Source organism: Perna viridis, chromosome 10 (assembly GCF_037379345.1).
Source record: "Perna viridis isolate PV_CMFRI_1.1 ecotype Kerala chromosome 10, ASM3737934v1, whole genome shotgun sequence".
In the NCBI taxonomy this organism is placed as follows: domain Eukaryota; kingdom Metazoa; phylum Mollusca; class Bivalvia; order Mytilida; family Mytilidae; genus Perna; species Perna viridis.
This window is the reverse complement of record NC_142454.1, coordinates 31786092-31802434: the sequence shown is the minus strand read 5'-3', so window position 1 is coordinate 31802434 and position 16343 is coordinate 31786092. Positions and strand designations below refer to the sequence as shown.

Below are 16343 nucleotides of genomic sequence, written 5' to 3'. Positions count from 1 at the left end.
TGGAAAGAAAAGTCTTTTCAAATTTATAATATTATGAATCTGAACGGAAAGTTATTTGGACCTCTTACATGTAGTAAGTAACAACCAACCGCCACCTACCCTAAGTTTAAATTCGAGTTTGTACTACAGTGACCATTTATTGATGTAATTGACCCTCCATCAGTATCGTATTGTGGATCGCAATCTTCTTTCAAAATATTAGGTACCGACATTATCGACAACTCTGATCAAATACTTTTCCATACGTTTCTTGTCAAAATTTGTTTCGCCATTCCACATAGTCAACAAGTACATACAGTGCATAGAAAAATTGAGAAACTTGGTTTCTTGTAGAAAAAGATAATGTGTTAAAATTCATGCGTGAGTTTGAATCATTTGCCACTTTCCATGATTTGGACGACGGCAGAACAGTTTTTGCTTTTCATTCATGAATGGGCCATTATTAACATGGTTCAATGGCTAAGGATGGCTTACACCTAGAAATTACATGGGACAATCTGTATGATGAGGTTTCCAAAACGTATATAAATTGTGGATGGCAATACCCATCTATACCTACCGAATCTGTATGGTATCAAAACGTAATACTTTTACCTGGCCAAAACAGACATATTATGGTCAAGGAATAGAGAAGGGCTTGAGGTTACAAAACCCTGAATATGAGGTGATGGCCAAATTGTATACAGGGACTTCCAGAAAAGCTTCAGTTTTTTGTGCATGTGTGCAACCCTGTGGATTCAAGCGCAAAGCTCTATCATTCGCAAAAAATGGGGAAGCATATAAGTAAAGGGTTGATGAGTCAATGGTTGCAGCCTTGAAACATTCAAAAGGTAAATTTGAGTCGTCAGAGCAATAAAACAACGACTAGCTCATCTAACGGACAAAATTTCAGATTTGTCCGTTCAGAAAACCCAGGTCGTAATTTACATGTAGCAACATCATGACCTAGATCAAGGCCTCGAAATGCATATTGTGAAAACTTAAATGATGTGTCACAAAACATGGTTCTTCAGTGTTTCCAATGTAACCAATTCGAGCATATAAAAAGATTTTGTTAAAACCCTTGTAGACAATATTATCAACCTACTAATTGCCCGTTGTGCAATTCATACGACCATTTTGCACCTTAATGCTACAAGTTTAGACCCTTACCCGTCACACAAGTGCTGAATGCTACTGTTAAGTGTCAGCTTTGTAACAGACAAACACACCGCTCAGGAATGTAATCTTTTCAAATTCTTGAATTCGAAAAACAGGTGAGTCCTCAAGGACGAGGGGCCCACACTCTCGGGCAATCGATAAGTGCTAACGTACAAAGTCCGTCGTCAGATAATGTTATGAACAATATGAATAGTAGCATTACGACTGAAACCGATAGTAACGATTCTGTAGATAAAATTAATTCTAAAGATAAAAAAACAAACCTGCATTTTTGTACTTACCAGTGATTTTAAATAATGTTCGAGACGCTCTCTTATTAGATATCTAGAGATTTGTTTGATGAAATAACTGAAAAGTGAAAAACGTCTGTCAATGTTTGTTGTAAAGACACGCTAGTTCTGGCTAACAATCAGAAAATTGACGTACTCGGTACGGCTCATGTATATATTTCAGTAAATAATGAGGTGCTTAAAGTTTTTGTGTATATATTGAAATGAACTTCGCATCTATTAATGTTGGGAAACAAATATTTAATATACAATAAAGTGGTTCGCCGTTTTTTTTCCGTTTTCTATATTGTCAGTAGGTGCAACACAAGCAAATGTTCGCAGTACTACCACATAATGAGTTAGTTGTGAATGGAGATATGCCCGACAATATTTTACCGGGACAACAAGGTGTTTGTTGTAAAACAAAGTACATTTTGTAGCAAGGTCTTATGACAACAAAGGCACTAGTCACAGTCTCTAAAATGCGTAGTATACTGAATGTAGGAAATACAACGGTTACGATTCCGAAGGGGAAAAAATTGTTCATTTTACAGAAGAGCTCAACATGATCATTTTTTGTCCCACCGTTAATTTGTGTCAATTGAATGATCGGGAAAACCCGTAAAATGTAGTGTAGTGATGAATACTATAGTGAATTTTTAGAAAATTTTGATATAAATTTTATCTTTAGTATCGCCGATAAACAAGTAATGAATGAAAAAAGCGTTGTTTGTGACAAAGATAAATCCTAGTCTCGGATATACGAAACTACTGAAACATCATAATGTTCTAAAACCAGATTTTTAAACATAAAAAATCAGAGACCTTATAGATTTTTTATGAGTGAATTTACAGCCCTTCGTATAGTCATACATGAAGTAAAAATATCTAGTGGAGCCAAATGTTCCCTATCAAGACCGGACGTTCTATATTGTTTGTTTCAAGCCTGGTAAGTTCTTTTCTTTTGCTTTTTTTTTTTTTTTTTTTTTTTTTTTTTTTTTTTTTTTTTTTTTGACGCTCTACTGTCTTATTTGATATTTGTTGTTTCCTTATGAAATCATTAAGCGCAGGACTTAAATAATACGACCAGGGTCTTTTATGTTCATTGCCCTTAGTTTCCCCAAATCTGTATGCTACCCATAGCGGGATATGCCATTTTGTGTCAAACAATAAATCAAAAATTTTGACCGAAGTATCAAAATATGTATTTATGGCATAATGTCGTATAAATCTTCACAGTGTCACGCATAAAATAAAACAAGCAGAATAAAATGCAAAAACAAAATGTTAAAAAATCTCGATTAGTCGTTTTTATCATCTGACGAGCCCGAAAATTAAATAAATAGAAATGATTCCTTGTTGTCAACATAATTTTGTTGATTTGTGAGGGAATTTCAAATATATATGGATCTTGAGCCATCAATTTTAATAAATATATCTCTGATGAATATATCATCGAATAAAAAACATTAATTGGAAAATATTGTGACTTTGTGCTGCTCATATCATAGGAACAACTTAATTTCCACATGGAAAGTATATTGAAAATACTTTTGATATTCAAGATTTTTTAAATGTAATCTGACAAGTTTTATTTTTAACACCGTAATGGGCAACAAAAATTTTTAGATAGTATATACTAACTTATCATTTCATTAATTTTAATTGACACACTGACTTCATTTAATATTACTTATATACAATACCATGATGTGAAAAAAAAACAAATTATAATAAATTTATAGTATATGAAGCTTAAGATTGCTTAGATCAACAACTTCCGATGATATGTAATAAAACATCTACTAGTATTTACCTCTCTTGACATTTGTGTGCAAATGAAGCTCATGTCGTTTAATGAAGAAATGATTTTTTTTTCTTAGCAAAACTTAATTCAACGTGTTAGCTATAAGTTCATATGTAAGGCTTATGTATACTGTTAGTACATTCTTCGCTGACAATTTTCACCGGGACCTGTTGATCCTTATATAGTTTAATTTGTAGTTTGCTTACAGTCATTTGTTGAGTAGAAGATGTTATATTCCGGTTATTTCCCAAAACAGCTCCTTGCCATCATTGTTTCGCCCCATTGATATCATATTCACAACAATATGCTGTCCAAAACGCTTTTGGAACATTAATGTCAAATGTTTTCCTTATTCTTAGTTTTCGTTTTATCACTCCAGTTACAACATAAAGTGTGCCATTACAGACATCCCCAATATATTTAATACCTTCTTCAGCCTTTTTCCAAACGCCTTGATTAAGTAATGGATATTGAGGTGCAATGTTTAATAATGAATTTACAGCTCTTCGAATAGTCATACATGAAGTAAAAATAGCTAGTGGACCCAAATGTCCCCTATCAAAATCGGTATTTTTATATTGTTTGTTTGAAGCCTGGTACGTTCTTTTCATTTGTATCTTTTTTCGACACTCTATCTTCTTATTCGACTCTTGCTGTTTCCTTATGAAATCATTGAGTGCAGGACTTATATAATACGACCAAGGTCTTTTATGTTCATTGTCCTTAGTTTCCCTAATTCTGTATGCTACCCATAATGGGATATACCATTTTGTGTCATACAATAAATCAAAAACTATTTGTTCGTCCGAAATTTGACGAACATAGAATTGGTCATTATTTTTTACGAATGATAGATGTTGGGGTTCGATTGAAATAAACTTCTCCTTCAAACGGTTCATTTCTGACAATCTGTATATTTCTAACAGCGATCAATAATTTCGATAACAAAACAATCATTGAAAAACGGTCAGTGAAAAAGGCGTTTTCAATTACATGATTTTGAGTTTTCAAATTCCTTAGTTACTCAACAATTGTTTTGTAAAAATATGATATATTCAATGGTCAAAGTGCCACGTTTTTACATTCCATAGCTGCTTCTAAATGCTAAAAAAGGAAAAAAAAAACAGTTTGAAATGTTGTTATTGATACTTATGTATCAGAACAGATTCGCCAAACCTGAAACGACGATGGATTAATTGACCGAATATATATCTTAACATCGTCTTGCATAAAATGATAACAAACACATAAAAATGCAAAAACAAAATATAAAAAAATCTCGATTAGTCGTTACAACGAGTGTTTTTTTTTAATATTTAGCATGTTTATCGTGATTATAGTAAGTAGTAAGGACGCAGTTATTTGATTGGTACCAAATCTTGAAACTATAAAGCAAAAGACAATATTTGAAGATATTTTAGTGTACAACTACATATCTAGACTGCTCTAAATCACAAGATAATAACTGAAAATGATAGAAAAAGAGGTAACCGGCTAGCAGTACGATCAGCACATAAGCAATTTATTTGAGGAATTGTTACATTAAGATTGTCACAGCTATATTATTATATAAATACATAAAGTAAACAACATCGTGTTTTCGAATATATTCAGAATTCAACAGGTTCATAGAGAATTTATTTTTTCGTTGGTTATAAAGGACAGGTTCTTTGCCCATGCATGTAAAATTGTTTTGAATAATTTTCTTATTGAAATAATAATGATTAAAATCTTGAAAAGGACAAATCTGGTTGTTAACTGGCATCCATCAGCAACTTAAAAAGGATGATTTATTCCAAAATACCAAACCTATTTTACTTGGCTTTTTTTATCATTGATATCATGTGAGACCAAGGTGGCCAATCAGGTAGCATAATATGCATCATATAGTCATCCTGTACCGTACGTACTGTTTAAAAATAAAATTTCGTTTTTCCTCCCCAAAACATCTCTCTTTTTAATCAATACTTTGATATAATGAATGGAGACGTTTGAAAGACTTACATTGGTAATCTCCCCTTTTTTCCTGACAAAAATGCAAGTAATCTTGTTTTCGTTAACTTCAAATTTGAGCAACATTTTTTTTTAATTGGGTTTTACCTTGTTCGGCTAGTAATACAACTGTTACTTTCTACAGCTAGGTTTTCCATTATCATATTGTTGACAATGAACTTAAAAAAAGATTATTGGCAAATCTTCAATCGTAATACATTTATACCAAAGACGATGTTTTGTGGATTACAAATTACCATTACCCAATCGGACCCTGAAAAATCTTTCGATACCAATCGCTTTTATGTTTAACATTGCCACATACGTTATAAACTTGCAATTCAAATGTTAAAATTTCATTTAAGTACCACGTCTTATCCATAGGTGAAGTAAATCTCTGCTTATAACTGTATTTGCCAATACATTTTCGATTTCCTATTGTGTCATGTCTCAATGTATCATGCCCTATAACTCCATTACCCTTTTTGTTTTGTTTTGTTTTTAATAAACTTAATCACATCACCGTATTTGTGAGGTTACTGAAAATTCAAATCCGCTCCTCAGTAAGCATGTTTCAGAAACGGAATTTGTTGAAATCTTTCCATCGGCATCTTTATCAAAAACAAAATCAACGGGCAGATGTGATGTTTCGGGCATCAATATTCTGCAAGTTGCTTCAAAATGTAGATTTGCGAGTTGAATCCACAAGTAGTAGCCTAACTAAATTTGTGAAACTATTAAATTTCGAATTTTGAGTCAGGATGACGGGTAGGTGAAAAGGTCAATATTGCAAACATTCTTCACGGTGTTGTTATGCTGTGAACTATATATAAACTGTTTTGCCATCCGTTAGAAAAGAAAAAGAGGTATGATTCGATTTTTTTATCTCCGATTCTAGAATATGTTTTCTGAAATGGGCATGGTTTTTAAACGACCATTTTTTTTTTACAGTTAACAAGATACAATGTTATGTCATCATAGCCAATTAATGAGCGGTGTATTAGAAATATATCTATCCGATTATAGTCTGTTTAAGGTTTTTTATAGAGATATTACATTTATTTCAAACAAGAATTTGTAGCGGCTTATCACGAACTTAGTCAAAAGCAGAATATCTCAGTAGGTTGTTCATAAGAAAATTACATTGAAGTCTTATCGCATTTTTTTTACTTATCGTATATAAAAATTTTAATTTTCTTTTCCCAATCTTTAAACTTTTCTACCATTAAGATACATCTGGGGCATGTTAGATCCTACAAACTATAAAAAATATACGGCATCTTTAATGAAGAAATGTATATTAACATTAAAATTTGCCTATTTAAGTAGTACTCAAGTCATGAAATATGTGGTTCATGGTTGGAAAGCCAACATATTTTTATTTTTGATGTTTTGTTTAAAATGTTAAAGTAAACGTGAATAAACATGTGGCTTTTCATGTAACCCCTGTTCATAGGAGATAACAGTTATACAGAACGTACTAGAGTATTCAAAACAAAGGGATATAACACTGTAAATGACACTTAAATAAAATAGAAACTATTGAATATTCATATTGAATTATCGCCTACACGTAAAACAGACAGATTGGAATGAATGATTATGCACGTACATTGTACATTTCATCATAGAACAATTTACTAATAACAAAAATGAAAATGTGAACCTTTTTTAGGGTGTATCACATATTTCAGAATTTCCATGATTTTTAAACATAATGCTACTAAAATCCAAAAGACAAATGTGATAGTATACTGTCATTCAGTTTATTGGCGTTATTTAGAAAAACGTAGTATTCATATTTTCATAAGTTAAAAAATTAACTAATATCTACATGTAAGAAAAAAATCATTTTTAAATTAGAAGATGTTAATGAGTAATCAAGGGAACCAAGGTTATAGCGGTAATCAAAAGAATATAATCCAGGGACAAAGACCAGACATGGAAAACAGACACACACAACAAAGAACATAAAGTAACTAAAATCATACATACAAAGTAACAAAAGTAAATGAGCAACTCGGACTCCACTAAAAACTTTGGAGCATGGACCAGGTGCACCGGTAGGGTAAGCGTCCTCTGCTTTTCTAGAAACACCCGTCGAGTTGCTCATAAAAAGTCACGTCCGGGGTAGACAAACGAGGAAAGGAAAACTATGACCCGTTGAATAGATCAGTTTTCATGGTGCTGATGGATACATCATAACGATCCACGAGTTCATGATGACGACCATAAAACTTCTGTAGTGATGACTTCAATATTGTAGCAACATAACCCTGTTCCAGAAGTCTATTTGTTAGAGTTCTAGCGCGATACAAAAAGTCTGTGTAGTTTCGGCAAGCTCTGGCATAACGTATCAATAAAAACAAATGTTGACAGGTCTGAATTCTACTTTAAAAAATCAGATACTATTAATCAATAGTCAACAACAAAGTTTTTTACCCTTTCAAATCAATTTTATTAATTTAATTTAATTAAATCTACTTTTACTGATGCCATATAGTCGACATGTTTTTGTGTCATGTATTTATATTACTGGCTAGATATATAGAAAACGCAACTCTCATAAGCGTACATTAATGTACGTAGATTATATGACTTTTCTTAACACCATATCATATTCAAGAGCAATCAAGGGAACTACTATTCTACCGGAAATCAAAAGAATGTAGTCTAAGGACAAAGACCAGACATGGAAAACAGACACACACAACAAAGAACATAAATAAACCAAAAATTAATACAAAGAAGCAAACGTAAATGAGCAACTCGGACCACTAAACTTTGGAGCATGGACCAGGTGCACCGGTAAGGTGAGAGTCGTCTGCTTTTCTAGAAACACCCGCCGAGTTCCTCATAAAAAGTTAAATGCAGTGTAGACGAAAGAGGAAAGGAAAATTATGACATGTTGAACAAGTCATAAATATAATTAATTATTTTTATATTACATGCCTAATTTTTGATATTTATTTACCTTTTGATAATGACCGTAGATACTAATGATCATCAGTTAATATTTACATGAAACAAGTTTGTCAAAATATTTTGGAAAACATATTTAAATGTGTTTGTTTTTTATTAGATTAGATACTATACGTCTTAAAAATTTGATTTACGGATTTGTACGATTTCCTTAAATGGCGCTATTTGTATTTGATACCGTAATTTTTTTAGACTAAGCACATGTAACAGAACTGCAGTTTATATGTACATACATATATCTATGATAATGATTTCTACCTCCTTAATTGGCTAATTTAAAATATCAAATGTTTTTAGTTGTATAGTCATTGAACTTATTTAATTGCAAGGAACTAAAAGAAAGTTCTACTGATCTGAGAATATTCCTTACGGGTCATCCTCTTAATACAACGCTTTGAGGCCTAACATAAGATACTGATAGATTTTTAATTTGTCCTATATTTATAATAAGTTATGTTTAGCTTTACAACTATAGACACTGTTACGTCCTTTGGGAATTTGGGTCATACACATTTTTCCAGAGAAAAACCACTATCCTACATTTTTTAGTAATATGTTAGGATTCTTTGAATATCCAAGACCTTGGAGGTTATAAAAGAATTTCATCAAGCACAAGAAACCTAAAAAGCGTAACTTAAAGTCCAAACGGGATTTGGTGTGCAAGCATGGTAAGAGATAACTGGCTTAAAATCATTCATTTTGTTTCTATTTACTTGTTAAGATGTCCCAGACATTATTTATCAAGACGATCATTGTGAATGGATATTATATCGTTTTCTTTAGTCAATATATGAAAGAATGAAGCGGTGATGCATATTATTATTAAGGAACTGGCAACTCTTCTTAAGGTGCTACAGATTTATACTAACCGAGTACATTTAGAGGAAAAGTAGTGACTAATATTGTTGCGTCAATGATCGCTTTTCCTTGCCTACGTTTAAGGTAATTAATCTAATTAGTTGATATTCGTGTCGGAGACATTAAAGGATGCACCAAGCATACGTAGGACATGTTGATATCCATTAGATAAGTTACTATTTCAAATAAACGCTTTGGTTTCTATTTCCGTTTGTAACTGCAGAAATATCGATGTTTTTACGAAGTCTTCTCGTTAGTATTGCGATTACTGACACATGTATTGCAAGGTAGTTACATATATACGTATTTAAAGATCGTTATATTCGAATAAATTGCAAAAAAAAATATTAATTACGATAACGTTTTTTTCTAGATAGACGTTGGCTTCTTGAAAAAAAAGCAAATTGAACACATTTAGAATGTATGACAAAAAAAAGTGTTGAAAAGTGTCTTAACGTAAGTCATGTTATTAATGTTTCGTATCTAAAAAGATACTAAAAGTTTGACAATTTAATTATTGGTTTTAATTCAACACCAATATTTTTAAGTATCGTTCATGTTACATATTGGTTAGTTTTGTCGTTCTTCTCTATAGTATTTTAGTAACAACAAAGTAAATACTGGATTGCTTCAAAGTATACTCGGTGGAAATGTAAATATTGGTAAGATGTTAAATAAATTAAGCAACTCATAATGAAACCACAAAATATATACATAATTAATCAATAACCAGCACAAATGATATGATCGCAAGCCAAATTAAACAATAAAAAAATAAGACTTCTCTTATTGAGAAAACATAAATATCATATTGGTTTACAGTTAATAAATCTGTTTGTGTAATTGATAGGTTTGTAAATAAATCACCAAACTGAATACCACACAATGTTAAAATAACAACGTCTAACCTATCATAACGGCATTTTCTTACATGTTTGAGAAACGACTACCGTTTACAAGACTGCTATAGGTACCAGTATCGTATTGCATATCCCTGGGCGGGTGTACGTCAAAACATGGATGCTATAAAAATATAGTGCATTTTCTTTTTGTCTCTCTACAAACTAATGTTTTGTCAAAAATCATGAACAATGACTTATAAAATAGAGCAAACATCACACTGTAAGATGAAGAACTTTTTAAAAAGAAAATCTAACATAATAACATAAAAATGTTCCACTGAAAAGGTTGGTTTGGTGAGTGCAAAACGAAAGTGAAAGTGGGGAAAATGGCTATTTATAGTTCAAGACTACTTTTCTGTCCGATCTTTGTGGACTCACCCTATTTTCTTTGCGGGAAATTATTTTTCACATGTCCTTAGAAATGCTACATAAGTGAAAGTTTTATTGAATCAATTAACATATTTTTTGTAAAATCCTTAAAATATGCACTTCACTATGGAAGTCTATGGGAAAATTAATACCATACTGAGACCTATAGCTCTTCATTTAAGTAGACATTTCCTGGTATAGATTATGCGTTTTACGGCTACAACATATTTTATGGCTATCCCTTGGCTGGAGGTGTAGATCCTGGTTTTACATATCCTATTTTTGAAGCAAATTATACTGATAGACTACAGATACAGATTGTAAATATAGCTTGCCCAGGCAGTTCCATCTATTTCTTGTGACATTTCTTTTTTTCTTCCGATACCATGGAAACGACAAGCGAACTCTCAAAGTCTTTATCAGTATCAACCAAAATACCGGGAGCATTCTTAGGCTTCAGTTTCTCGGCAAGTTCCAGTTTTCAAAGTTCATCCTCGGAAATGTCTAAAGGTGAATCAGTTAAAATATTATCAAGTGCGAAATGTAAATACTTTATCAGTAAATTACAGAAGAAAAATGCTCCAAGTTTTTCGAACTCATTCATTGATTGGGCAAAAACTCTAAATAAATCAAATGATGCTAAAGACTTTTTTGAATTTTTCGACACATTTGGAACTCACTTTCCAGTAACTACAGTATTTGGTGCAAGATTAACATATGAACATACTATGACGTCCAGTTATTTCAAAGAAATGAAAGAACAGAAAGTAGACGTTTCAGTACAAGCTAGCTATCTTAGTATGTTTAGTGCCGGAGTTGATGTATCTTCACATCAAAGGTCGGAGGCTTCCAAGTTAGAAAAAAATGTAAAAACCAAGCTGACGACGGTTGGAGGAACTCCCCCCGCAAACAGTGATGCAATGACATGGGCATCTACTGTTCAAGAGCAACCTGCACCAATTGAATACTTAGATTCAATTGTTAACCTATTCTCAGAAAGATATATGGGACACTTAGATATAAAGTACAAAAGAATAGCACGCAAGATGCGAATGTTTCAACATGAATACTGTCGATTCTTAAATAAGAAAGAGGAAGTTGATACTTGCAAGTTATTGAATCCAGGTATATTTATCCCTGACACCTTTATATATGGTATGCTGTATGACGGGCGAAGACTTGGGAAAACAATTATCGAAGAATGTATCGAACTATGTCATGAGGAACCAAAATGTGTGGCAGTAGGGTTCTGCAAAGGATGCAAACCAAGTTGGGGTGATTACCAAAAGTGTTCACTTTATTGAACCTTTGGGAAGATAATTGACCATCATCAATGGGAAGTCATGATTTTCCCTGCAAAAATCGCAGATCTTGCAAACAAGACTGCAAATCAAAGCATGCCGGTTCTTAACAATAAGTTCATAATCACAGACGCGAAAATAATCGGCATAGAGCGAATATGGTGGGAAACTGAAAATGTCACATCCACAGAGGCATGTGCCCAAAAATGCGTTGCAGATACCCTTTGCATTGCCTATTCATATTGCAATTGCCGAGAAAAAATATCACGATGTCGTGTCTTCGTCGAGGACAAAATAGTAAAAATTGAACCAGAGAAAGGTACCGGTTTATGTCGGTTGCGTTCTGGATATCCTGGAAAGTCTTGATGATGGTGAAAATGTTCGGGTGTGCGTGTTGAATCTTTTTCTTAAGTTTACCATGCCAGGCTTGTAGGTCTAATATCTGGCGAAACAAACTTGGACATGTATAGAAGGTGCCGTCGCAGTAGAAAGTGTTGGCAGCTGACAGATGGGTAAGGTTTTCTGTGGTGGCAAAGGCAATGATACGGTCTGTCTGTGCACTGTCGTCGAATAGCAGAAATCGGTCACCAGTAGCTGTCTGTGTCCACTTTCCCTCTAGTCTGATATCTTGGAGAGTCTCGGGTAGTCTAGGAGTTTGCTTGCGGCGTGCTCTGTATAGTGCTGATCTTGAGTTGAAGAGTTGAAGGTAGGCAGTCTCTGTATTACTGTTTTGGCGGTGTCGTCCCAGTCGTGGTCTCGGAGTTTGTTTAGTTCTTCATAGATTGATGGTATTGGTCTCACGTCTTCCATGCAGCGCTGGTTGATGTGGTTGAGTATCTGTTTTGTGACTACTCCGGTGTGGTCAGCTGGGTGATTGTGTTGTTGTCTTCCGAATCCGACTGGTATGTTGTTCAATGTTGATAGAGAACCTGGACAGTTGGATATAGTGCATCTCCAGTATATTCTGTCACCACTCTTGCGGATGTGTCTGCAGATATAACCATCGTAGGCTAAGTTCTGTCCTCCCTTTCTGTTGGTTATGAACTTGACATCTAGCTGAGCATTTGCCATGTTGAGTTGAACTATGTTATGCTCAACTCATGTGCTGACACAATATTTATACTAACAGATGGCTTGGAGAGATCATGTTCACATAAGCTTGGGTGGTGAAATCAAAGAGTCAATTTAGTTCATGTGCTGACACCTATTTATGCTGAATCGCTAGAAAATCTTATCGATGTTCTCGAAAATTACTCAGATTATACACTACGGTTCAAAATTCCATCAAAATTATTGACCTCTGACGAGGACCTGGTCCTCAGTAATATCTATATTCCACCAGAAGGTTCGCCTGATCTTAAACCCGACACATATGACAAAATTGAAGAAGAGGTACGTCATTTCTCGAATAGTTATAAACATATGTGTCTCATGGGTGATTTTAATAGCAGAACAGCATCCGAAGCTGAATTCATAGAATTCGATGTAAACGAACATGAACCTGATATTTTTTATGACATAAAGTTTGAAGTATTTTAGAATCTTTAAACATCAGTAAATACAGAGTTAGCATGGATAAAATAAAAAATAATTCTGAAAATAAACTTCTCCAGCTCTGTAAAGGAAATAATTTGTACATAGTGAACGGTCGATTAGGTAAAGATAAAAAAGATGGGGGCAGACTAACATGTATGAACTCGAGTGTGGTTGATTATTGTATTTGTACAGTAGATTTTTTTACAATTTATTCATAATTTTGTTGTATCAGATTTCAGTTATCTATTTTCAGATGTGCACTCTCCATTACTTATTTCATTGAACGCTGCAGATAAACCCCTTGTAATAAATGAAAGAAAAAGCAATGAAACCAGTCCAATAGGAAATTGTGATATGATTAAAAATTAGGATTCAACGAAAACACATATATTTCAAGAAAATGTAGATGAAGAGAAAATCACTGATTTATTAAATCTAATTGAAAGCACACCAAACGAATCTGTTGACAAAAGTAAAATGAATAATAGTGTAGATATTATGTGTGAAATATTTCTGACGAGTGCGAAACGTACTTTTGGTATATATGTACCGAAAAAGTCTTATAAAACCCACCATAAATCCCCCAAATCAGACAAGCCATGGTTTAACAATGAATGTAAATTTGAAAGGCAAAACTTAGGAAAACTAAAACGTAAATATAAAAAAGGAGAACAGAGACGAATAGAAAAAAAACTCACAGAAGCTGAAAAACGTTACAAGAAAACTCTTAACAAAACTCAAAAAAATGTATGGAAGAGAGTTGAGAAATAAATTAAAAAACATTAGGTCAAATGATCCGAAAGAATACTGGAAACTTTTGAATAAAGATAGATCTAAAAAGCAACCGAATATTCCAATAACAGATATTTATGATTACTTTAAAAATTTAAATAAAGCAGAAAATGAACTGCCTATTAATTTAAACAATCCTTTTCTATATCAGATAAACGAGCAAGTGAATTGGCCAATAACAACTGATGAAATCATGAAATGTATCAAGAAACTCAAAAATAACAAGGCAGGTGGGGAAGATGGCATTGTAAATGAATATATCAAATCAACGTCAACATTGTTCCTCCCACTTTATGAAAAGGTTTTTAACATGATTTTTGAAACGGGAATTATACCAGAAAATTGGCTAACATGTAATATCATACCAATATACAAAAATAAGGGCAATCCCCTTGATGCAAAAAAACTTTAGAACTATAACCATTCTGAGCTCTTTAGGAAAATTGTTTACCGCAGTCCTTAACGACAGATTGTACAATTACTCAGATGAAATAAATCTAATACAAGAAAATCAATTTGGTTTCCGTAAGTCCTACTCTACAACCGATAGCATATTTACTCTATATTCCTTTTTCGAAATCCTAAAACAAAAAAAGAAAAAACTATTTTGTGCCTTCGTTGACTTTGAAAAAGCGTTTGATAAAGTTTGGAGAGATGCACTTTGGTATAAAATGTTACAATGTAATATCAATGGGAAAATGTATAATGTTATTTTTAACTTGTATATACAAAATCTCAAATCATGTGTATCATATAACCGTTGTAAATCAGATTATTTCTAGTGTGAAATGGGGGTCAGACAAGGGGAAAATCTTTCCCCTTTTCTTTTTTCTATATTTGTAAATGATTTACAAGATTTCTTTGAAAACGAGAATATTACCGGTTTGGCTAGCATTACCGATACTCTTGAAAGGGAATTAGATATATTTTTGAAATTATTCGTTTTACTCTACGCTGATGATACAGTGTTGATGGCGGAGTCAGCCGATCATCTACAAAATATGTTGAACAAGTTCAATGATTACTGTAATAATTGACAGCTATAAGTGAATGTAGAAAAAACAAAAGTAATGATTTTCTCAAAAGGTAGACATTTGCAAAACCTACATTTTACACTAAACGGGTCAGAAGTAGAAATAGTAACTGAGTTTAATTACCTGGGTATACTTTTTAATAGAACCGGTAACTTTAATAAAACGATTAAAAAACAAGTAGATAAAGCGACAAAATCGATGTACTCATTATTAAAAAGAGGTAGAAAACATAATTTATCAATAGAATGCCATATCGAGCTTTTCAATAAAATGGTTAAACCGATACTTTTGTATGGATCTGAGGTATGGGGTTTTAGTAAATGTACCAATATCCTGGAAAAAATTCAACTGCGTTTTTACAAAATATTACTTAAACTAAATATGTCTACCCCTACATTTATGGTTTATGGGGAACTTGGCTTATATCCTCTTGAAATTGATATAAAGTGCAGAATGATATCTTTCTGGTCTAGATTATTAAATGCAAAAGACATTAAGCTTACAAGTATTTGTTATAAACTTTTATTTAAATTATCAGAAGAAGAAAACATTAATTTTAGCTGGATGATATATATTAAATCAATTTTTGAAACTACAGGTTATGCAAATGTTTGGTTATACCAAAATCCGACTGATACAAAACTTCTGACAAATATGATCAAAACTAGACTTCGTGACCAATTTATTCAAGAATGGTCTTCTTTAGTAGAACATTCACCGAAATCTCTAAATTACAGATTATTCAAACAAAATTTAAAGATAGAGCCTTACTTAAATATAGGATATATTTACACTCTGTAAATTTAGAACACTAAATCACAAATTACCAATTGAAACCGGCAGATGGAATAACATTGCAAGAGAAAACAGAACATGTATTAAATGTAATAACGGTTCAATTGGGGATGAATATCACTGTCTACTGGAGTGTAATTTTTTCAATGAAGATAGGAAGAAATATATTAGCCAAAATATATATCAAAGACCAAATACGCTAAAACTCAAAAACCTTTTGGAATCAGAAAATAAAATTGTTTTGAAAAAAGTTTGTAAATTTATCCGTAAAATTAATATAGAAATTTGTTCTCTTGGCTGAACTCTAAATAATCTGATGTATTGTAAATAGTGTATGTATATGTGTGTTTGTAATCTTTGTCTTCCTTTTTATAAACTTTTCTCTCCTTTTCTCACTCTCCTTTTCCTTTCTTTTTTCTCTATACCATTGTTATATTTGGTTTATGAGAATAAATGTCTTGTCTTGTCTTGTCTTGTCTTGTCTTGTCTTGTCTTGTCTTGCTAATAGATGGCTTGGAGGGATCACACAAATGAGAAATGTGAAA

The 16343-nt window shown here is 32.6% G+C and overlaps 2 protein-coding genes across 2 annotated transcripts in view; both read left to right on the top strand.

The window, feature by feature from the left end:
* The window catches only part of LOC148605404 (uncharacterized), a 50204-nt gene that overhangs the window by 14173 nt on the left and 19688 nt on the right, over positions 1-16343 (top strand). The window lies entirely within an intron of this gene.
* LOC148605405 (uncharacterized) lies at positions 10727-12430 on the top strand. Its single transcript, XM_088547583.1, has one exon. It carries the CDS (start codon positions 10727-10729, stop codon positions 11642-11644), a length of 918 nt encoding a protein of 305 aa, XP_088403709.1. The 3' UTR covers positions 11645-12430.